The following is a 22883-nucleotide window of genomic DNA, read 5'->3' on the forward strand; positions in this document are numbered from 1 at the left end:
TGGCTCGTTTTGGATGGCACAGATAAAGAATGAGCTGGACTTACGGTATTCCTGTGTATTCCCAGATCCATTCTCACCATAGCTTCTTTCAGGTTGGGGAAATAGCCTTCTGCTTTGGGAATCATGGCCCACAGCCATGGTATGGAAAGGAACAATGCTGTCCTGGAGTCTTCACTACTATAGAATCATTCTTGAAGTCATGGCCGTGTTTCTCTCTAGAGCAGCAGAGGGACCCTCGCACCCACAGTCCTGATGGAAGCCTCGGTGACCCTTGTTCATGGCAACTTCTTGTCCCGCGCCTTCTTTTCGCAAACCTGGCCTGGAGCCCTCCTCTGCCTGAGGCTGTGCTGGGCTCAGACTGTACTGGCCTCAAAGGTCTAGGCTCCATCTCTTCTCTTCTTTGCCTGTGGGAGTAGAGTGGCATGTTCAGGAAGATAGGATGGTGGAGGGCGAGACCCCCATAACTTCCTTGTGCAGCCCCTGTGGCCCAGTTGTTCTGGAAGAGTCTGTCAGGGTTGCTATAGGCCTCTGCCTGGTGATTTGTGTGGGGCCAAGGTTGCTGCCATTCTTGGACACCCTGGTGGCCTTGTCTGCCACTTGCATAAGAAGTTGACAGCCTGAGTTTCTGCTGGTGAGTAAGGTGGGGTGGGAGATGGGGGGCGGAGAAAGCAGCCCTGTGTGGGATCATCAGTTGCCTTTCAGGTGGACTCGGGTCTGGGAGTTGCTTGATTGGGCCGAGCTCTGGATGGCTGCTCTGTCGCATTGCTGACCTGGCTTTGGGAGTTCCAGCCCTGCTCTGCCCTGCCTGGGACTTAGTGGACAGATTACATGCCTCCCACTGCTGTTAGCCCGGTGACTCCAGGGTTTCACAGTAGGGCAGGTGTGTCACTGGCAGTCTTCAGGGCACTGGTGAGCCTGTCCCATACCCCCCTGCTCCTCTTGGTTGTCAGAGGAAGCGTCAGGAGGGATGTGGAGAAGCTGGGCCAAAACAAGTGGCCAGGTACTGGGCTACAGTACTCTGCTTCTGAGTCGTTCATAGAGGGGACACTGGGCCTTTCTCACCTGTCTTTTTTAATTGATCTGCTTCTTTAGGGGTAACTCGGTTTCCCCAAAGATGCCAGGGATGATTCTGGCGCTCTAGGAGAGGGATGGCAGGCTCTTGCTTGAGGCCTGGGGGTGGGCGTGAGAAGAGGTGCAGTGAGGGGTCAGGTGATAGGATGAAAGAGCTGGCACTGGAACAAGGAGGACACACACCTTCTGGAAATCCCTGGGTCCCGGGAACGACAATGTCCCTCTTTCCGGGGAAGCGCAGCTCCTGTCTGGTGCCACCTCGCTTTCCAGAATTAGGAGGTCTGCTTAACCTATAGCTAGCCCATCCAGCAAACCTCTCCTGGGGCTGGTGTTGGCCACGCCAGGCACTGAGCCTGAGCCGGGAGAGAAGGATGACAGCGTTACCCTTGTCCTCCATGAGACCAAGGAAGCATTTTCTTACCAGAATGCTGCTATAAAGCTGGAGGAAGGAGTGCCTTGAGGACAGAGTCACCCTTGGGCCTCTCTTGCAGACCAGCTGGGAAGAGCAGGAACAGGTTTTAAGAGTTTGAGTGTAGTGGCTTGTGAAGCATTGAGGAGAGGGCTGTGACTCTCCTGGCTGCTGCTCCAAAGAGGCTAATGGCAGAGGTGTGGAAAGACGCAGGCAGGCTGGGCACACCTGAGGGTGTTCACAGACCCTTAAAGGAGGCTAAATCTCTGCTAATTCCTCTTGGAAGTCTTCCTCTAGGCCATCTTGGGTTTCTGAGGCACTCTGCACCCTATTTCCATAGGGCCATGTAGCCTCCTGTTATTTGATTGGGCCCGGGAACAGTTGGTGGTCCAAGAGACTCTTGAATTTGAATTTGACCCTAATGAGACTTGGAACAACACCTTCTCTAGGACAAGGGTTCTCAACCTGTGGGTCACTTATCAGAAAACCTGCATGCCAGACTTGTACATTATGATTCATAGCATTAGCACAATTACTGTTATGAAGTAGGAACAAAAGTAATTTGATGGTTGGGGGTCACCACAACATGAGGAACGGTGGTAAAGGGTCACAGTGTTAGAAAGGCTGAGAACTGCCGATAGGAGGGCGCGCGGAGTTCAGGCAGAGTGGACTGCCTGCCAGGGGCTCAGGTGTGTGCACCCTACTTGTCAGGGTGAAAGAGTGAGGGTGGTTTTTGGGGCTGTCTCTTTGTCCAACAGAACATCGGTGGTGCCTTCACTGTATCTGGTTCTACTGTATCTTCAAGGAGAAGAATCCTTTTTTTCTGTTGTTGCTCTTTCTCCTCTGTTTCCTCCTCCTGGTGTCTGCCATTGACAAAGACTTCCGCTGCCAAAGCTAATTGTGAGGTCTGATCAGTGAATGAAGGCGAAGGCAGTTCCCATGACAACCTCAAAGAGTTTCAAATATAGGGGATGATGTATGTGTGATGGGCTGCAATTACTTGGGTGGAAATTAATGCGTGGACACCAGAAAATATAGGCTCCAAAGGTGGAGTGGGTGGTCGCTTTCTTTGGCAGGATCCTTTGTGTGATGGAGGGGCGAGGAAGTCAGGCTTCTCCCCCAGTCAATTCCCAGTGCCTTCAGTGTTGAGAGCTGTGGAGAGGCAGGACACGTACACCGAGAGACAAACTTCTGGTGTTAAAAGAGAAATGGAAGGAGTGCTATGGACTGGCGACAAGCTGAGGTGACCAGAGAAGGCTTCCTGAAGGAAGTGGGCTTCACATTTAGCCAGGAAGGAAAAGCCCTGTGAAGAGGTGCTTTGTTCAGGACAAGTCGAAGAGACTTATCTCTGGTCACCTTCTGCCTCTGGAAGAGGTAGATGGCTGAGCATTGAGTGGCTGCTGCAGGTAGAGGATAGAAAGTCTGCTGGGCCATCTTCTAGCTGTGTGATCTTGGGCAAGGTGTTCAGAACTCTCCATTTCTTCATCTGTACCATGGGTGTGGAAAATTCCTGGTGTGGTGGTTTAGTCTAAGGTTTAAGTAAGAACTTCATGTTGTGTCCCCATTTGTGGGGACCCATGAGGCTATCCCCCCAGTGTGTGTCTGTGTGCAAGAGTTCCTGCTTATCTGGTGTATGGTGGAGTCTGGTGTATGAATTGCCATGTTCTTGAGATTTCTGTGTTTCCAGCAAGCAAGGGACCCCATTTACCTTCTCTGTGGCTCTATTCCTGCAGCCAGTACAGTGGAGTCTGGGAGGCCAGGATGAAGATCTTTGACCTAATGAAGAGGAATCCCAAGGAATCTGAGTTGGTCACTGTGGGGCCCACATGTAGAAAGAGAGGCATCAGAGATGAAGGTTGGGCGGGAAATGAACTGTCCTGACTCGGTACCCCTCTCATGTAGCTTTGCAACTGGTATCAGTTGCCTCTCAAGACCGAAGGTGGCCAGAGCGGGATGAGGCTGGGAGTAAGTAGGCTGTCTTGGCCGCCACGTGATCCCTTGTTTAGCCAAGGGATGCTGGAGGTCAGGGTGGGTACCTGAAGTTGGGGGAGCACAAAGTTAGCACAGGACATGGGGAGAATGCAGCTCCAGAGCTCCTCCTGTAAGCTGTGAGGAGGCTTGTTGGTCCATAGCTCAGAGTGGCAGGTCCTCTTTCCAGGAGAGTGGGTGTTTGCCCCCACCCCCAGGCTTTAGAGGCCTCCTCTAGGAGCCCGACCAGGAGAGGGGCCTCACCATCTCAGTGCCCAGCTCCCTGCTACTCCACACTCTTGAGGCAGAATTCAGCTCAGCACATTCCAGTTCTGTGTAGAGCCCAGGAAAGTGGGGAGAGCGGGAGCCCCACCCACGTGGGCAACAACTGTAAATAAATAACTGCTGGGATGTGACTGGTGCTCCAGAAGAGGCTGTATATTGTTCCTGAGGCCAAGGAGGCACTGGGGAAGGCTTGGTCGCTGAGGACCTGGCAGAGGGGCGGAAGGCACTGTTTGGATTCAGCAGCGCAGCACATTAGCATGCGGAGGAGGGGCCAGGAAGCAGTGTTGGGAAGAGTGAACACATTAGCATTCTCAGATCTGCTTGACAGGAAGCAATCACTTAAAGTGACCCAGTTGTCTATATCTCCCTGGGCGTGGCGGAGAGAGGGTTTTCAGAGGAAGGGTCTAGGTTTGAATTCCTGTCTACCAGTTTTCAAGGGCAAATTGTTTAGCACCCCATAATACTCTTCCTTCACCTGGAAACAAGGCTGTGTAGAGTAGGTGAGATGGAACTACAGCATGGTTGAAACAGTGCATCGGTAGGGACCTGATCTAGTATAGAGACTGTCCACGCTGGGTTGCTCTGTTTTGTTTTCTGTCTGTTCAAGAGCATTCTCTATGGGGTGCATGGCTATAGCACAAGGCTTTAGGGAGCCAAGAGAAGGAGGGGATTAATTTACCCTGGTCAGTAGTGAGTTAAAAGACATAAACACTCAGCTTGTCACCTACAGTCATGATTTAAGATATGTTCCCTTTACCCTATCTTGTCATCTGCCTCCCTCCTTGCTTTGGGAGGAGGCCTACCCTTTGGTGGCCTACCCAGCAGGCCTACCCTTTGTCCCAAAGGGGAGACAGGTGTGGGCCCTGAAGCCTCCTTACCAGAGGCAGGACTGCCCTTCTCTTAAGGAACTTATCTGATTCTGAACACCCCCTAGGGGCCCTGGGGAGGGGCGCAATTATGCGTTTGTGGTGGAGTGGGTAATAGAGCGAGTCACTGGAGCAGGGGTGCTCATCTGTGACTCACTCCTGTCAGGCCTCAGCTTATTCATCTGTGAGAATGAGAAGGCACCCTGAGCTCTGGCAGAAATGTAGAGTGCTGGAAGCCAGCAGCACCTACCTTGTGTCAGGGGCTGGCTCTGCTTTCTCAGGGCCTCACAGCTGTGTGAAATGGCAGCTGGTTCCATTCTACAGATGAGCAATGAGAGGCTGAGGGAGGTAAGTTACCACTGCTAGGACCTGGGTATGTGGTTCCTAAGTGTATGTGAGGCCTGGATGTTCCCCTTCAGAGAGGAGGGGATAGCTGAAGGAGCTGCCTGCCGATGCCTGGGAATTGAGTCTGGAATCTGAATTGCTAGGACCTTGCTGTCCCCCTCAACCCTTTAGTCTTCTGGCCATGGCACCCTGGTCATGCATGGAGTTAGGGAACTTGAAAGGAGCTCCAGGAGGTCTGGGAGCCCAGGGGGTTTGAAAAGGGGCCCCTGGTGGATCCTCTCCAGGAGAGAAAGCTTCATGGGGCATCTTTCAGCTGTGGTCGCGAGTGACCCTGGGGAGTAAGGTGGGCGTTTGAGCGCAGTGAAGGGCACAGCCGACTTGGGGAAGCACAGGCTGTATGGGCTTCGGCCCGTTTTCCGAGCGGTGTGCCAGAGAGCAGGGGAGTAGAGCTGTAGAATGGCGAAGGGTCTGGTCTTCAGAGAGGACGGACCCGGCTTGGAGTTTGAGCTCTGCTGTGTTCTAGCGGTGTCACCTTCGGTAAGTTACTCCACTGATCTGCAGTCTGCAAAGAGGGCGGGGAGAGCGGGAGGGGGATGTGAGGCTTCTGCTGCTCCGAGTTCTCCTTGGAGCACTAGAGCTCCAGTGGGTATGGGGTACCTACCTGCCCATCCCCCCAACCGCTGGCGCCGTTGTACTCTAGGTGCACCCGCTGGAGGTGCAGGGGACTCCTTGTGTGTGTTGCCTGGGGAGGGGAGGATGCCGCGGGATCCCCGGCCTGCCTGGGAAGCAGCCCTTGTGGCTATGGCTCCCTTGACCAAGGCCCCCGCCTGGCTGCTGGGCAGGTCCTTGGCGGGGAGGGCCGGGTGCAGGATTGGCTGGCGTGTGCGCCGCCCTCTCGCACACCAGCCTGGCGGGGCGGGAGCAGCCGGCAGCTGGCCGCCGCCTCTGCAGTGCCTCCCTCGGTGCGCTCCCTCGGCGGGGATAATGGGAGGCCCGGCGGCGGCCGATGCAGTAAAGGAGGCCGGCCGAGGTAGAGCGCAGGGCCTGGAGGGGAGGGGAGGCCGCGTACGGGCCGGGAGCGGGTCCCCGGGATCTCGAGAGGCCCGAGAACCGAGACAGGAAAACAAAACGCTGGAAGGCGCGGGGCCCGTTCGCGCTCGGGTGGCAGCTGGAGCAGGAAGATGGTCCCGTCCAGCCTTTCTTCTCTCGGCCCCTTCCCTTCCAGGGCGCTGAGGCCTGTGCAGGACCGCTTTGCTCCTTGCCTGCTACCAGCCTGCCTCACCAGTGTCTTTGGCTTCTTTTGCAGGTGGAAATAAAGGCTGGTGAAGGAACGGGGCCCTGGGCACAAGGGGCGACTGTCAAGGTACCCTGTGTGTGTGTGTGAGTGTGTGTGTGTGTGTGTGTGTGTGTGTGTGTGTGAGCGTGAGCGCGCGAGCGTGCGTGTGCGCGCGCGCGTACGTGGGCGCGCGGTGGGGGTGAAGTGTTTGACTGGATGGGATAAAAATAAAGGGTCTCCTCTGGTGATCCCTTAATCTCCCACTGTGTGTGTTAGCAGCAGCTGAGGGGGAGGGGCGGCGGGAGTGTGGGCGGCCAATGAATTCTCAGGCCTGTGTGGGTTTTGTTTAGATTCTTTTTGCTTTCTCAGCTGGATGGTTTGTGTGCAGTTGGGGCTTGGTTTGTTGAAGTGTGTGTGTGTGTGTGTGTGTGTGTGTGTGTGTGTGTGTGTTAAAGACATGCAACCCACTCCCACCCCTGCCTCTGGAAATCTCTAGAGAATGGCCCTGGTACTGTTGGTTTGCATCCAATCTGCAGAAATCCCCGGGGTGCGTCGTCGCGGGGGGGGGGGTGACTGGGGGGGGGAGAATTGCACTCCTGAGTCTGAAGCTGATAGGGTGTCATTAGTCATGCTGCTGTCACCATGGAGATGGCTGGAGAGAGGAGAGGGGGTGGTGGGGGTGAGGATATTTTGGGTAGGGTGGGGGCTGATGCAACATCATGGCTGGGAAGCCGGCGGCTGTCTGCTGTTGTTCTGTGCTACTCGGTGTCTGGGAGACTGGGAAGGCACCGCTTCCAAGTGGGAGTGAAGCAGGGAGAGGGGCTGTGAGCCGGTCCAGGTGGGTTTTCGGAGGCTGGTGTGGGGCACTGGGAGGAGAGAATGGGTAGTCTAGGGAGACTCTGCTCACTAAGAAGCTATGACTAATCCTTCCAGGTTGGCCAGGACCAGGTCAGTAGATTTCCTCCTAGTTTGCCCCAGTTTACAGGGCTGGGGGACACCTTAAGTTTGGAATTACTCAGCAGGATCCTTTGGCCCAGGAGGTGGGTGGAGGCTGGAGTGGGAAGGAGGCAGAAAACAGGGTGGCTGCCTTTAAAGAGCAGAGGCTGGGGCTGAGTGTGGGGACAGGTGGGCAGGCCTGGCCCAGTGGGGCTCTTCCTAACATAGAGGAAGCTCCGAGCCTGGTTGCTTAGGGAGCAGGTGGGCGAGCTGTGATTGTCCCTGCATGCTCTTAGTCTTTCCTGCAGATCTACCTCCTGCTTCCTGGGAAAGCTGTGGGAAGCTCTGAGGAGGTGCTGGAAATGGCATTCTGCCACCTCACTGGGTGGTGACACTGGCAGGGCAGGGCTCTGCTTCCCCGTGTGTGTGTGTGTGTGTGTGTGTGTGTGTGTGTGTTAGGGGTTCCTGGGCTAGCTTATGAGGTGGATCTGAAGGCCAGGGCTACTCCCTGGCCTTTTCCCAAGCAACTATTTGCAGAAGGACGTGGATTTTGCTTCTGAAAGGAAGAGCCAGTGACAGCTCCCTGAGGAAGCTGGCATGCCTTGGTGAGGCTGGGAGTTGTCAATAGACACCTGGGAAGGGACTGTAGGAGACCCCAGAAGCGTTAGTGATACTGTTTTGAGCTCACACTGGCTCACTCACGCTCTTGCTGTCTTTTCTTGGGAGCCGGATCTGCAGTTTCCCACCTCTGTTCCCTTTGGCCACCCACTGCTGCTGGGGCGTTGTAGTCACTGGGTATGCTGTTTCAGGGCTGTGGGCACTGGAGATTCTAAGATTATGAACCAGAGGGAAGGATGGGGACAGATGGGCTCAGGGAGAGGAGGGAGCTCTCTCCCTTTGTACCTGCACCCTTGTCTGCTTATTCTCTCAAGCACCCTGCTGTGGTGATGACTCCAGCCTGGCTTCCTTCCACTCTGCTAGTTTGCTCTTTACCTCTCCACCGGTTGGGCTACCCTGGGGTCTGCCCTGAAGACCTTCTGGAGGCATCCAGCCCAGTACCCGAGTCCCAGCGTTACAGAAGTACAAAGGAAGCCCTCCAGATGGATCTTCAGGGGAAGCCCCGTTCCCAGGAGCTTCACCTATGGCTTCGAGCATGTATCTGTGCTTGTTTGTGCCGAGTTGCCTGTCTGAGAACCATGGCCCCCGCCCCCCCAGCCTTGATGCCATCAGCGCTCGGTTCTGAGCCCCTGTTTCAGGCTCTGTCTTCTCTGCAGGTTGGGTTTTTTTCAGGGGTCCTATTGGGGTGAGAGAGTTTTGCCCAATCTCTTATCAGATCATGGCAAAAAGAGCTGCTCCTGTGGTCAGGGTAAAGGGAGTATGTGTGCATGTGTGTATGTGTGCAAGTTCCCACAGGATGGGGATGGGAGGGGTAAGTCCCAAGGGTGAATGGTGTCCAGCAGCAGAAGAAAGAATGCATGTCTCCTTGTGTGCTAAGTACTGCCAGGAATATCCTGATGTGTGGGTGTGCGCAGTCCTGGCACGGCCAAAAAGCTGAGCTTGATGAATGCACATTGCTGGATTACTGTATATTTCGCTTCCTGTCCTTTTCCCGTCGTATATCCAGGGACTACACCGTAGCACAGCACCCTGTTGCCCCTCCTTCCCCTCAGCAGCCTGGACAGAACAGAGTGCCCGGTGCCGAGAGCGTCAGGTTGCCCTGCTTTGGGGCTCCCACGCTCTGCCTCATGGGAACGTTCACTCCACAGGCTAAAGGATGTCTGGAAACTATTTTGGTTCTGGGCCCAGGATCTTGGCCTTCTGTCTCTCCTTTTGACCACCCCAAAAATGCCCTGTTGAGAATCTGCTCCGTGTGACTCTATGCATACTCCTGGTCGCTCCTGTCTGTTTTTTGCTGCTCTTTGCAAGGCTGAGGAGTCCTCTCTGAGGGAATTTATAAGCAACAGTAAAGTTGAAGACAGGTGGGCCTGTCAGGCTGGAGCAGGAAAGGAACCAGCCAAGAGAATGTCAGATTTGAGTTGGAGAATGAAGAGAGGGTATCCCCATGCTTGGTAGGAGTTGGAGTTAATCACAGAGTGACCCCAGTCATTATTGGATAAATGTCAGAAGAGGAGGAACTGTGGCAAAATAGGATTGTAAGCTGGAATGGGAGCCTTCTGTCCATCCCAGTGCTGGGGCTGCATTCTGGGACCACCATGATGGTTCTGTTGGCCCTCTTGCTGGACTCGTAGGGGAGGGGCGGCTTGGGTGCTCATCTGCTCCTAGCTGCAGATGGACGTTTCTGCTAGAAATGGGCTTTGTGGTTTTGCCAAGTTCCTCCCCATACCCTGAGGCTGTGGCAAGTGGCTGGCTGGGGGGTCGGGCTGGGAGTATGGCAGAGGCTTTGTATTTGGCTCAGCTTTTGGGTCTCCCAATCCTCTTAAGTCCTCTTTTTCCATCCCTGACCTCTTGGGCTTTTGGCCTCATTTCCTCCCACACCCAGACATCTGGTAGTCAGCAGGACCCCTGTTCCCAGCCTCTGAGTGGCTTCTGATGGGGAGGTGGCTTTCTTTCGGGCCAATTTAGGAAGTCTGGGCAAACAGAACAGGGGTGGCTTGCATGAGTAAAACCTGTGGCTTGGAGTGCTAACCAGGACCCTGTCCCCATCTCCACCTACTTTATCTCTCAACATTGGCTGAGCATTCACATGTCCCAGGACTAAGTACAGAACCTTACCAAAACCATTAGACACTAGAGATGTGGACTAAGTCACTTCAGTTATAAGTGGGAGAACCAGCATTGCCGGTATGTTTTCATACAATTAACATCTTTGATCTCTACTGTTTGGGGTGTATGAGCTTGCACACACCACAAACTGAAGCCCTCACCCCATGTGCACTCATTTGTGCTGGGCTTACCTTTTGGCATTTTGAACCTCAGACTTTGAGTGAAGAATCAACATGCCAGCCTTGTTTTCAAGGTTAGTGCCTCTAGGATCTGGTGTTGGGTTAGGGTCATGTGTAGGAAGAAAGTATTGATCTGAGATCCTGAGAGGGTTGGATAAACTACCATGCCTAGGCTGTTCGTGCCCTCAGTTCCTCCTGGCTGTGCTATTGTACACCCTTAATCCCAGCAGTCAGAGGCACACGCAGGTGGACCTCGAGTCCAGGGCAGCCTAGTGCATCGTAAGCTCCAGGAAGCCCAGGGTTACATAGTAAGACCTTGTCTGGAAAACTTGGGTTCTGGGGCTGGGAATGTGACTTAACTGAAAAGCATTTGCCATGGACTCTATCTCCAACACTGCAAAAATAAGAGGAAAAAGTCACCTTGTAAACATTTACCTGGATATAGCGTTGTGTGCCCGTAATCTCTCACTTGGGAGGTAGACCAGGAATTCAAGGTCATCCTCGATTGTGTGCAAGTTTGAGGCTAGCCAGGGTTATATCAGACCCTGTTATAAAATAAAATACAAGTTTGGGTCTGATGGACTTCCTGCTTCACTGCCTGAGAGAAAGCAACAAGTGGTTAAGTTTCTTACGCTACTCTCGGGCTCCGCCATTAACCGGAGAATCACTTAGAGGTCATGGCTTTCTCTCTGCAGCAGAAATTTTGCCTTCCAAAGTTAACTTTTCTCAAACTAAATCTAGAAACAGAGCAGATTGGCTTTTTAGTGTTTTGTTTTGTTTTGTTTTTTAATTCCCAAGAAGCAGTCCCTACTTCGTACAGTTCGTAAACAGCTTGCAAAGTTTGAATGGTACCGAACACCCGAAGCAAAGCGGGGCCGTTGCCATGTCCTTGGTCCTGGACACCCTGTAACTGGAGGCTTCTCTGCATGTATGTGATGCCGGACTGGGTCGGACTGTGGACAGCACTGTTTTGACCTTGCTCCTGGCAGTGCATGGGGCTTGGTTCGCGTGCCTCCCACCCTTCTGGGCACTGCCTTCTCAACTCTTCCTCACCCTGCCTTTGCTGCAGAGGATCTTAGAGCCGCCAAAGGCTCACTTGTATCGCAGAGTCTGTAGATAAGGATCCTTCCTGCAATTTGAGGAATCTGGCGATGTAAAGTCTGAACCACAGGAGCCCCTGAAGGAGGGGTGTGTGCTTGGAGATGGAACTCAGGCCCTCACACATGCCAGGGAAACCGCCTACTCCTGGAATAACCTGAGCCCTTTTTCTGCTCAGGCTTTTGAATTCATTCTGTAGCCCAGCAGGCCTTGATCTTGGGCTCGTTTTTCCTTAGTCTCCCGAGTAGCCACCAGATGTAGCTTCATTTATGATTTTAAAAATATTTAAACTTTTCTTTGGTGGGGGGGCAGTGCTGAGAATTGAGCCTGGGGCTTGCTGGGCAAGTGTTCTACCATTCTACCACTAACCTTTATCTTCAGGCCTTCATATGGTGATCCTTACTTAGAGGTGTAGCCCTTTCAGGGGCTGACCTCATACTGAAGCATCTAGGCCCTACTTCCTCCAGCTGAGGTTCTTTAGCTTTTTTGTTTGCATTGTTCAAGTAAAAATGTGAATTTCTTTTTGTCTTAGCTGACTAGAGAAAAGGGCCTAAACTGACTTGCTGCAGAAGTATTACTTAAGGGGCCAACATGCCAAGTGTAGGGGGATTAGGGTCTAAGCAAATCCTAGTGTGTGTCTGGCCAAGAACTCTTGTGCCCTTGGTGCTTAAGTAATTGGATTTCTGAGCCCCGCCCCCACGCATCCTCATGAGTAATCCTGACCTCATGGGCTCTGCATGGAGACAAAGGCATTGAGAGGGTTTGCAGCACAGCCCTGTGTCCCTGTCCAAGAGCGCCCAGCTCTGCCCGCTGCCGGCTTCTGCTTCCCACCTCTGCAGCATCCACTGTCTTCCCTCAGACACCTGTCCCAAAAAGGGACATTTTTTTGACCTGAGGGCATTGTTGCCAGCCCTGCTGAGCAGACAGTTTACTAGAGGGACCCTTGCCTTTGGTCTACCTTCCTATCTCAGGAAGGTTCCATCTCGGACTTGATTGCTGTCCTACAGATGGGGATGAGCAGGGAGGCCGGAAACCTCTGTCGGAGGCAGGCAGAGGCCCTGAGAAGAAGGGTGTGGGCAGAGAACCTGGTCTGTATCTGCAAATGGACTCCTCAGCTCTGTTTTCCCTCGGGAGAACCCCCCAGACCAAGCCTGTCTCTGCTGGCTTGACCAGGTTCAGTTGGGGTGCAGAGGGTTCCCTCTAACCGTCCTGGTTCTGGAGAAGGGGAGACTAGGTCTTCAAAATGTAAGTCATTGTTGCCCTGTCCACTGGACTCTAGGAGAATGGATTTTTCATGGGGCTGGAGATGTCCCTGTCAACATAAAAACAAAACAAAATGCAACTCTCACCTGAAAGGGTCCAGGCCATAGTGTGTTCTGGAGCCAAATATGAATGATCACAGGAACACAGGGTTAGCTTACCCCAAATTCTGTGGTCCAGTTTGGTAACTTTTTAAAGTGGTTGTTGTTGTTTTTAAAGAAACTAAACAAAGCCCTTTACGTGTGCATTGTTGGGTAGAGCAGGCAGGGAACCCTGCTGTAGGTCTCTGGTTTCGTTCTTGGGTTTGAGGGTTGGTGGAAGCTGGTGTTCATGTATTCCAAAACAATTTACCTAGTAATCACAGGATATTTGGCCACAGAGATTGTCAAATAAATGGCTAGGAGCTAGGAGGGCTCAAGATAAATTAGCTCTGGGCCTGCAACATTTCCAACTCGGTGGTCGTTGAAGTGTTAGTCGGTCGGTCTGCTTGATAGACTGTTGAGAATAGGTGTGGCTTCTTCAGTCGACAGGCCCGAGAGCTGTCTGCCTGTTCTCAGCGTCTCTCTATCCTACTCTTGCTTTCTCCATACTAGGACATTCTTTAGGGCTTCAGTCCGCCCTTGTTTCCACTACATGCTTTAGGCCTAGCTCTCTGCCTAGTCTGAGCGTGCTTTGTGACAGGTAGACCAGGATTCCTTGCATCAGAATCATCTAGGGGGAGTGCCATGGGGCTGCTTGGCCAAGATATCCATGTGTTGGGTCAAACGTATGGGCACGGTTCCCATTCTAGACTGAGGTAGACAGAAGATGAGGGTGGCATGGAGTCCCAGATAGCGGTGCTGGAAGGTCTCTGTAGGCAGACCATGTGGGGTCTCCCTCCTCACTGGCCTTATTCCTCGTCTCTGAGTCTAGTCTTATCCCATGGTCGAACTCTCTGCTTACCTCTGTCCTATGGCCTTTCCTTCTATTATTTTTCACTGGTTTCCTGTTTTCCAGCTGTGGGCTCCCTGAGGCATCATTTGGCCCCTGGGTAGTAGTTAGGGCTTAGCTCTGGGTTTGTGTGGTTGCAGTGGCGTGTGTCTTGGGGCTTCCTGGCAAGGAGTCGAGTCTGAACTCCTTGGCTAGGAGCCAGAACCCATGGTTTTGTGTCCAACTTCATGGGCCCTAAAGGTTATAAGAAAGACTTGTGTGTTCCCATTTGTGTGCCCAGGAGTGCATGCAAACAATTCTCTCTGTCTTTTAGAATGAACCCTTGCTCCCCACTAGGTCTCTGATTGAGGTCTGGGGAGGTGTGGGATGTGGAGGAGGATCTGGGTGGGTGCCAGGACACACCATCCCTAGACACTCCCACTCCAGCTCCCACCACAACAGGCAGGGCCTTGCTTCAGCTTGTCTTGAGCACCTACAGCAGCCAGTCCCTCTGGTTTAACTAGTTTAGCAGCTCTTGGCCTCTGCTGCATGTTAGAATTATCCGAGCAGCTTTTCAAAAAGGGAATGCCAGAGTCTGAGCTTCAGGGTGCTGGTGTCCTTGGTGCGGAGGGGAGCAGCACCGGCCTCCCCCCCAACCCCGTGCCTCCTGAGGTGCTCCCTGATGGTCAGAATGTGCAGTAGGGGTTGAGAGCAGTTGCCTTGTCAGTTTGGCTCTGTGTCCCTCATGCCTGTGGGTTGCACCCAAATAATGAGAGTCTGGGAAAGTTAAGATCAGATTGTCAGACACTTTGTACAGGAGGATTGAACGTCCTGTCCCATGAGACTGATCTGCGAGCTCGGCGATTAAAGTGTGCTGTGCAGAGCAGGGCTCTGGAGCAGATCACAGAGTCGGAGTTTTCTCATCTCAGCCTTTAAGTTTTTTATTTAAATATATATTTATTTATTATGTATACAATGTTCTATCTGCATATACACTTGCATGCCAGAAGAAGACACTGGATCTTATTATAGATGGTTGTGAGCCACCATGTGGTTGCTGGGAATTGAACTCAGGACCTCTGGAAGAGCAGGCAGTACTCTTAACCTCTGAGCCATCTCTCCAGCCCTCAGCCTTTAAGTTTTAAAACTTTTGTTTCTTAGTGTGTATGTGTGTCCTCATCTGTGCGTGTGCACGCGTGTTAAGGCCACAGGCTTACTTTATCTTCTTCTGTCTCTGCGTATTGAGTCAGAGCCGCACATTGGAACCTAGAACTTGCAAGTTAGGCTCTTCAGCAGCCAGCCTGCTCCATGGATCCCCTGCTTCTGCCTCCAGAGCGCCAGGGTTACAGGCAGATGCGGCACTTTAACTGAAGTCCAGTGCATACGCAGGAAGAAGAGCATGTTAAAGTCTCACAAACACACCCAGGTAATCAGCATCTGGCTCTGGAAATGACTTGGGCAAAGTCAGGGTGTAGCAATCCGTGCTGGCTTTGAGCCTGGAGGCTTTTAACATGGCCTCTGCCAGGCATACCTTTAAACGCCTTCACAGACCTGTGCGCTTACTCTGGCTTAGGTGTCACTGTGAAAGGGCACAGAACAGGGGACCTTGCGAGCCTCTGCCCTGTGTGACCCCCAGAGCCCCTTTAGTTCCTTTTCAGTCTGGGTGTTAGAGGTCATACCAGTCTCCAGTCTTTTGAGGTAAAAGTAAAAGCCTGTGCTCTTTTCCAGCCCTTTATTCTATTTCTTAAAACTGAACCAATAACAACTAACTATTCTTGGGAAAAATGGGAGGCAGCAGGGGAGGGAATTTGCTGGAACTCTCACAGTGCAGTTAGCTAGCGTTACTCGCTCAGACCTCCTCCTCTGACCCATGTCCCGGTGCTGTGTGGTGGAAAATGGAGCTGCGCTGTGTCCTTAACTCTTCCCTCTGGATGACCACGAGCCACCAGGTCACCGCTGAGTGCACTGCACGTGCAGGCTGAGCACACAGGCAAACAGTTCACAGCTCTGTCCCTTAGTTCTAGAGCCCGGAGTGGGTCAGGTAGCCAAGTGAAACCAGGCCAGGAGCCCGAGCCAGGGCTGACGTTTCCTGGTGGGTGGAGCTGGGGCTAGGAACACCAGTTGTTTGTTAAATGTGGCTGCGAGGTCCTTACTGGCTCAAGAACATCTTTCTCTCCACTGTTCCCTTCTCACTTTGGTCTCGGTGACTAGACTAGTGTTTTGTCTTTAAGCAAGGTGTTGTGGATTTCTGAGGTCTTAGGGTTACATGATTTCTTTCTGTATCAAAGAAAGATCTCATTCCACTTAATTTTTTTCTCATTAGAAGTGGTTAATGCAGTTGCTGGTCGTGGTGGTGCATGCCTGTGATCCCAGCACTCAGGGAGGCAGAGGCAGGTAGATCTGAGTTCAAGGCCAGCCTGGTCTACAAAGTGAGTTGAGGACAGCCAAGGCTACTCAGAGAAAGCCCATCTCAAAAAACAAAACAAAAAAATAGTTCATTTTGTCTTGTCTATTTGGGCCTGTTTTTTCTTGTTTGTTTGTTTTAACAATAAAATGACTTACATTATGTTAACACTCTCATTTGCTTACGTTGTGAGATTAACTTGTAGCTTTTGTTTTTTCATTGTTAGATGTTGGTAAAATGACAGCAACTTCATGTAGTAGATTGGGAAGCTTTTTTATGCATTGGTACAATTTTAAGCAATGTAGCTGAAATAATTCCATTTAAGATTTGAAAAGATGAAACCATATGGTTTGGTGTTTTTTGTCCTTTGCCGGTTGGTATAAAATATTTACCATGTACTTTCTGTCAGTGATCCATCATCAGATTTTTCACATAATGTATATGCAGTTAACTGCATTTCATTTTCTCTCTACTATGATATTTTTCATTCTTTGCATTTCTCTTTGTTTATATATATATATTTTTTAATGTATGTGAGTATTTTGCCTGAATGTATGGATACACATCACATGTGTGCGTGGTCAAGGAGGGCAAAGATCTTCTGGAGCTAGTGTTCTAGATGGTTGTGAGGCACCATGTGGGCACTGGAAATTGGGTTCAGTCTTCTGCAAGGGCCACAGCTGCTCTGTAACTACTTGGCCATCTCGCCAGCCCCATTTTGAACCTTTTAATTATTACTATCTTCGGTATGGGGAGGGGGAGGCCAGGGTTTCTCTATGTAGTCCTGATGAATGTCTTGGAACTCTGTATGCAGACCAGGCTGGCCTCGAACTCACAGAGATCTGCCTACCTGTGCTTCCCCGGTGCTGGTATTAAAGGCATATGACACTAGGCCTAGCTCCTTCTGAACTTATAAAGTAGCACATATCTACTTAAAGACATCAAATAACTGTAACTGAAAGCTCTGGTCTTATTTCTCCATTCTGTGTAACAGCTGAGCACTTCTGTCTACAGTTTGTTGCTCCTCTAGGCCACACCCATTTATTTACTAAACGTGCTAAGAGCCCTGTCCTAAGCCAGCGTAGTGCATCTAGCAGCTCTTTCTGCAGAACGTAAACGTGACCACACCTGTAATTCCAGCACTTAGGAGGCCGAGGCAAGGAAGGGACGCTCAAGGCCTGGCTGGGCTGTACTGGAAGAGGCTCTCAAAAGCAACAACAAAAATGGCCACTGAGTTTTTAATACAGATTTACATAATTTAACTTGTTTCCCATTGGATGATCACAATTCCTAATGGCTATTCATTTATTAATGGTGACATGATTTTTAATTTATATTTACATATAGTTACTTGTATGTATTGTTATTTGTTCAGCATAAAATGAATTATTTCATTTCATTTCATTTTTTGAGGTAGGGTGTCTCTGTGCAGTGCTGGTTGGCAGGAGCTCGCTCTGTAGACCAGGCTGGTCTCGGGCTGCGGAGATCCGCTGGAAGCCGCCTCTCAGGTGCTAGGTTCAAGTGCACCATCACGCCCACCTAAAACGAGAGAGTTTAGCAGATGTTACCAGGTTATTCTCGAAAAAGGTATCCCGAGGGCCAGCAGAATGAGTTAGTGGGCAGATGCTCTTGCTGCCCAAGCCCGCTGGTCTGAGGTCTGACCTCTGGACCTCTGCTGGAAACAGAACTAACTCCTGAAAGTTGTCCTGTGCTCTCCATGTGTGCGCCACGGCTCTGTGCACCCGGCTCGGACACGTCATACACATAGTTACTGTGAAAACCTTGTAAAGGAGAATCCAATGATTTGTTTTCAAGGCAGGATTTCTCTGTGTAGTCCTGGCTGGCCTGGCCTTGTCCTCACAGAGGCCTGCCTCTGCCTCCCAAATGCTGGGAAGTGCCCAGGGAAGTATATCTTTCTACTCTAGCCCCTCTGGGTTTCTACCAAAGCTTTAGAGTGTCCCTGTGCCTGTTACACATCCTCCTTCACCGTTGCTGTTGTGGATATGGTTTTCCCCATTGCTTCCCACTGTGCCGCAGGAGTTGGAGTTGGGACCTCACCCGTTCTAGGCAGGCTCTACGCACCCTTAGCCAGTGCTGGCCTTTTGTTGCTTTTAGTGAGTGTGTGTGTGGTATACTCACATGTGTGCCCAGAGGAGGATATCAGCTGTCCTGCTCTATTGCTCTCTTATCCCCTAACAAGCGGTAGGGTGGTGGCCAGTAGTCTCCCTGTGCCTGTACTCCCACTGCTGGGGTTAGAGGCATGCATGGCCACACCTAGCTTTTCTGTGTAGGTGCCGGGGAGTTAAATTCAGTGCTTAGCTGACGCTCTTCCCAGCTGAGCCATCTTCCCTGTTCCAGCTGCTTTTGTGCTTTTTAGCCCATTGCTGAAGGCACATTGGAGATGCCTGTTTTTTATCAGCCGTCCGTGGTACGCTCCTGTCTCTCTGTCCCTCAGTAGCAACACTGTAGTACGTGGGTCTAGGTTCCTTGTGGGAGGGTACTCATCAATTTCACTTCCCCAGCACCTGGCACAAAGCCTAGCATGCAGTAAATGCTTTTAATAAATGCTTGTGGGATCAAATTGGTGAGAGAGACAGCAAGCTTCACATCTTCAAAGTACGTTGCCTGGGCCGAGGCCAGGAGTGGAGCCTGAGGCAGCTCTGGCCCCAGGCCTGGAGGCTGCGATCTGTGGAACAGATGGAGCACCCTCCCTGTCTCTGCAGAAAAAAAGAGGGTCCTGGGCCATTTTCCCAGGACTTTTAGGGAGGAGTCTACACCCCATAATTACCATAATGACCAGTAAGACTCCTGTCACTCACACTGGTTAGTGCTAATCGGGGGAGACTTGTGTTCTCTGTTCTCAGAACAAATGAGTCCTCCACTCTTGTCAGAGGAGAGGCTCATCAGGGCAGGGTTGGAGCTTGGGAGGCTGCTGGTGAGGTGTGCTCCACAGCTGCTGGGACGTCACTCAGGGTAGTGTCTCGCTCCCTACTGTCCTCTTCCAGAATCCGTCTCCTCAGGTGGTTCTGGAGCCAAGTTCCCGCCTGTCCGCATGCTAGTCTTTCCCATGGCCGCTGGATTTCAAGCTTCCATTGGGAATTCGGGAATGAAAGCCCCCCCCTTCTGTCTTTTTAATTTGCTGTGTGTGCATGTGGGCTAGTTTGTGAAGGTCAGAGGTCAACTTGACAGGTTGGTTCTCTCCCCCATGACTTGGTCCTGAGGACTGAAGTCAGATTGTTGTCAGGCTTGGCAGCAAGTGCTCTTACCCGACTGAGTAATGTTGCCAGTCTGGAAAGGCACAATTTCTGGATGCCACCAAAACAGTGTGCCACTCTGTCCTATGCCTTTGCTCGTTCATCCAGATGCAGTCCTCAAGTCCTGGTCTCAACTGCCCTAAGAGCTAAGATGATGATGGCGATATCTCCTCGCCTGGCATTGCTAGGCTTCCTGGGTAGCACACAAACAAGGGACCTCTCATTTCTCAGCTGCATAGGCTTAGATGGGGGGGCACTTCCATCGCTGTGGGCAGGGATGGGGATGTCTGCCTCTGGCTGGGCGTAAGGTGAGGTGGGAGTAGAGATGTGAACAGACCCTCTGTCCCTCCACCAGGGCTGTGCTTCCTGGTCTAGGTATGGCACCTTAACCATTGTCACTCAACTCTCCAGCAGGCCAGCAGAATTAGAAAGGCTTTGCTAGTGCCTCTGCTGTCTGTTTTAAGCCCTTAGGAACAGTTGAAGCAGGTGTACCCCCAAGAGGAATGTTGGGGTTTGGGGAAGGAGACAGGAATACTGTTCTGAGCCCCAACCCTATCCTGTGACCATTTTGATCCATCTCCATTTGCCCATCTGAGTGGGCGAGATACTGTGTGCCAGGGGACCCCAGGGCTCACAGAGGGGCTTTTCCTGGCAGCCACTGCTGTATCCCCGGAGGAGCTGTGCCGCCTCAAGGTGCAGAGCAGAAACGAACAGATGGGCCTCCATGAACCTGTGGAGTCGATCCAAATGCTTCCTCTCCAAGCAGAAAGCATTCCGACAGAGGCGCTGTGGTGCTGGGCTACCCAGGATGAGGCTTATCTGTAGGATGAAGCGTGCTTTTCCCACATTGCCCCTTTGAAAGAGTTGATGTGGATTGGGATGCGCGATGTGAAATTCAGAGAATCAGTAAGTTAAAAAAACAACAGACCTGGATCTCTGGTAAAGCCTACCTGTGCGCAGTGGCCTAGACGGCTGTCCCAGGCCAGCCGGTGGGAGCCACGTTTAGCCAGCTCCTCAGCCATCGGGCCCTCATCGGTGCTCACCCTCATCGGGCTTCTCAGAGGGTAGTTCAAGTTGAATCTGCTCCCCCTGTGTCACGCCTGTGTAGCCAGTAGGAAGCTTGTCACTCCTGTGCCCTTGGGAGTGTGACGGACAGGTGGGGCTGAGTTAACCGAAGGGGGCTGCTTGCTTGGACTGAAAGTCTTTAAGTGTGGTGTTTGTGACACACGTGTGCATATGCAGAGTAAGTGTGAAAGCTGTCAGACTTCAGCCAGACTCTGGAAATAGTTAAAAGTTTTTTTGTTGTGTTTGTTACGAAGAAGGTAAATTAATCACTGGGACGGAGGTGGCAGCGACACATCTCTTTAACCCCTGCACTCTAGAGGCAGAGGCAGCTGGGTCGCTGTGAGTTCGAGGCCAGCCTGCTACAAAGTGAGTTCTAGGACACCTAGGGCTACACAGAGAAACCCTGTCTCAGAAAAAAATAAGTCATTGCAGATAAGAAAAGCCCAGTAAACCAAAAAAGGTGTTCTATTTTTTTCCATTTATAACTCAATGTTTTAATTTTTCTAGAACAATCTTTTTCATTTTAATGTCTTTATTGAGTTTTTATCCCATTATTAAACTCATACATGCTTACTGTATACACTGTTTTATAATTGAGATAAAATGATATAAGTTTTTTTTTTTTACTCCATTTAGTTGGAAATATGCATTTTTCTTTGCAAATTTGTGTTATTTGCTTTTATTTTGTGAGGATTTTACTGAGACCTTCATATATTGTTGCCATCAGCTCTACCTCAGGAAATAATAGAAACATCTTTTTTCCCCCAGCATTTTTTCATTTATTTTTTATTACAGTTTATTCACTTTGTATCTCAACTGTAGCCCCCTCCCTCATCCCCTCCCAATCCCACCCTCCCTCCCTCATCTGTTCCCATGTTCCTCCCCCAGTACACTGATAGGGAAGGTCCTCCTCTTCTTCCCTCTGACCTTAGCCTACAGTGTCTTCCTCTGTGGCCTGATAAGGCTGTTCCCCCTCAGGGGAGGTGATCAAACAGCAAGTCAATCAGTTCAGGTCAGAGACGGCCCCTGTTCCCCTTTAGGACACCCACTTGGACACTGGCTGCCATGGGCTACATCTGTGCAGGGGTTCTAGGTTATCTCCGTGCACGGTCCTTGGTTGGAGTATCAGTCTCAGGAAAGACCCCTGTGCTCAGGTTTTTTGGTTCTGTTGCTCTCCTTGTGGAGCTCCTGTCCCCTCCAGGTCTTTCTATCTCCCCCTTATTTTATAAGATTCCCTGCACTCTGCCCAAAGTTTGGCTATAAGTCTGAGCATCTGCTTTGATACCCTGCTGGGTAGAGTCTTTCAGAGGCCTCTGTGGTAGGCTCCTGTCCTGTTGCCTGTTTTCTCCCTTTTCTGACGTCTGTCCCATTTGCCTTTCTGAATGAGGATTGGTCATCTTACCCAGGGGTCCTCCTCCTTGCTTAGCTTCTTTAGATGTACAGATTTTAGTATGTTTACCCTATATTATATGTCTAATATCCACTTATAAGTGAGTATATACCATGTGTGTCTTTCTCCTTCTGAGATACCTCACTCAGGATGATCTTTTCTAGATCCCACCATTTGCCTGCAAATTTCATGATTTTCTTGTTTTTATTTGCTGAGTAAGAAGTTAAACAGCAACAAATCAAATAATTCAATTAAAAAAATGGGGTACAGAGCTAAACAGAATTCTCAATTGAGGAATACTGAATGGCAGAGGAACACCAGAATGCCCAGTGTCCTTAGCCATCAGGGAAATGCAAATCAAAATGACCCTGAGATTTCACCTTATACCCATCAGAATGGCTAAGATGAAAATCTCAAGTGACAACACATGCTGGAGAGGATGTGGAGAAAGGGGAACCCTGCTCCATTGTTGGTGGGAATGTAAACTTGCACAACCACTTTGGAAAATAACCTGTCACTTTCTCAGAAAATTAAGAATAGTGCTACCCCAAGATCCAGCTATACCACTCCTAGGCATATATCCAAAATATCTCCAAATATACAACAAGGACATTTGCTCAACCATGTTTATAGCAGCTTTATTCAAAACAGCCAGAATCTGGAAACAACCCAGATGCCCCTCAGTTGAGAAGTGGATACAGAAAGTGTGGTACATTTATACAATAGAAACATCTTTTAAGTAAGAGTTTGGCTTTTCTTATTTTGCCAAACCTTTTAAAACAAAAAATTTAATTTGTGTGTGTGGGCACCTGTGTCAGAGGACAACTTTTGGAAGTCCTCTCCCTCCACCATGTTGGCCCCAGGGATCACAGGAAGTTCCTCTGGTTTAGCAGCAAGTGGGCTTTACGTGCTGAGCCATCATGCCAGCCCCTGCTCTGCCAATCTTTTAATTTGTGGCTGCAAGATAAATTGGGCTTCATCAGCTGTCCCAACCTCCAGCTTTTGGTTGTAACGGGCAGAACAGAGAATGAGCGGTGCTTTAAGGAAACTAATAGGAATTAAAGGGGCAAGTAAGGGGCTTGACAGGCTTCTGATAGTTTAATGTTCATCCAGGTAATCTAGGGCTCTTGGTGTGTTTTCTAGTTCAGGCTTGAGCCTGGGGTTCTGCTTACATGATCTGTGGTGAGCTACTGCTGCTGGCTTTTGGGCCACAGTTTGCATAGGTAGCAGGGGGACAACAGAAATGCCCACATGTGGCTAGTGGTCAAAGCTGCCTCAGGGGCATCTTGTAACTGGCTTCTGAGCTGTTTCCTGGGACACCAGGCTGTGGAGCCAAGTCTCCTGTCTGGCTAGATGACTTGGCTGGTAGGTAGGCCTGTCTGAGCTCTACTTCCCTTGTCTATACATGTGGAGAAGGTAATGAGTGTTTATCTCAGATACCTGG

At 50.9% G+C, this 22883-nt stretch overlaps 1 protein-coding gene across 5 annotated transcripts in view; it reads left to right on the top strand.

Annotated features, from left to right (window-relative positions):
• The window catches only part of Tet3 (tet methylcytosine dioxygenase 3), a 94481-nt gene that overhangs the window by 8469 nt on the left and 63129 nt on the right, over positions 1–22883 (top strand). For 2 of the 5 annotated variants that reach the window (XM_021664756.2, XM_060383468.1), the window contains exons 1-2: positions 5549–5974; positions 6251–6307. The exons of 1 other annotated variant lie outside the window; for it this stretch is intronic. Coding sequence is in view for 1 of the 4 variants with exons in the window: in XM_021664754.2 (XP_021520429.1) it covers positions 6251–6307 (57 nt within the window). In the remaining 3 variants the exon portion in view is untranslated. Of the gene's footprint in view, positions 1–5548; positions 5975–6250; positions 6308–6951; positions 7059–22883 lie in introns of those variants that run through there. 2 more of the 5 variants (XM_021664754.2, XM_060383469.1) reach the window with 2 other exon arrangements.

The sequence above is a fragment of the Meriones unguiculatus genome, chromosome 5 (genome assembly GCF_030254825.1).
Source record: "Meriones unguiculatus strain TT.TT164.6M chromosome 5, Bangor_MerUng_6.1, whole genome shotgun sequence".
NCBI lineage: Eukaryota > Metazoa > Chordata > Mammalia > Rodentia > Muridae > Meriones > Meriones unguiculatus.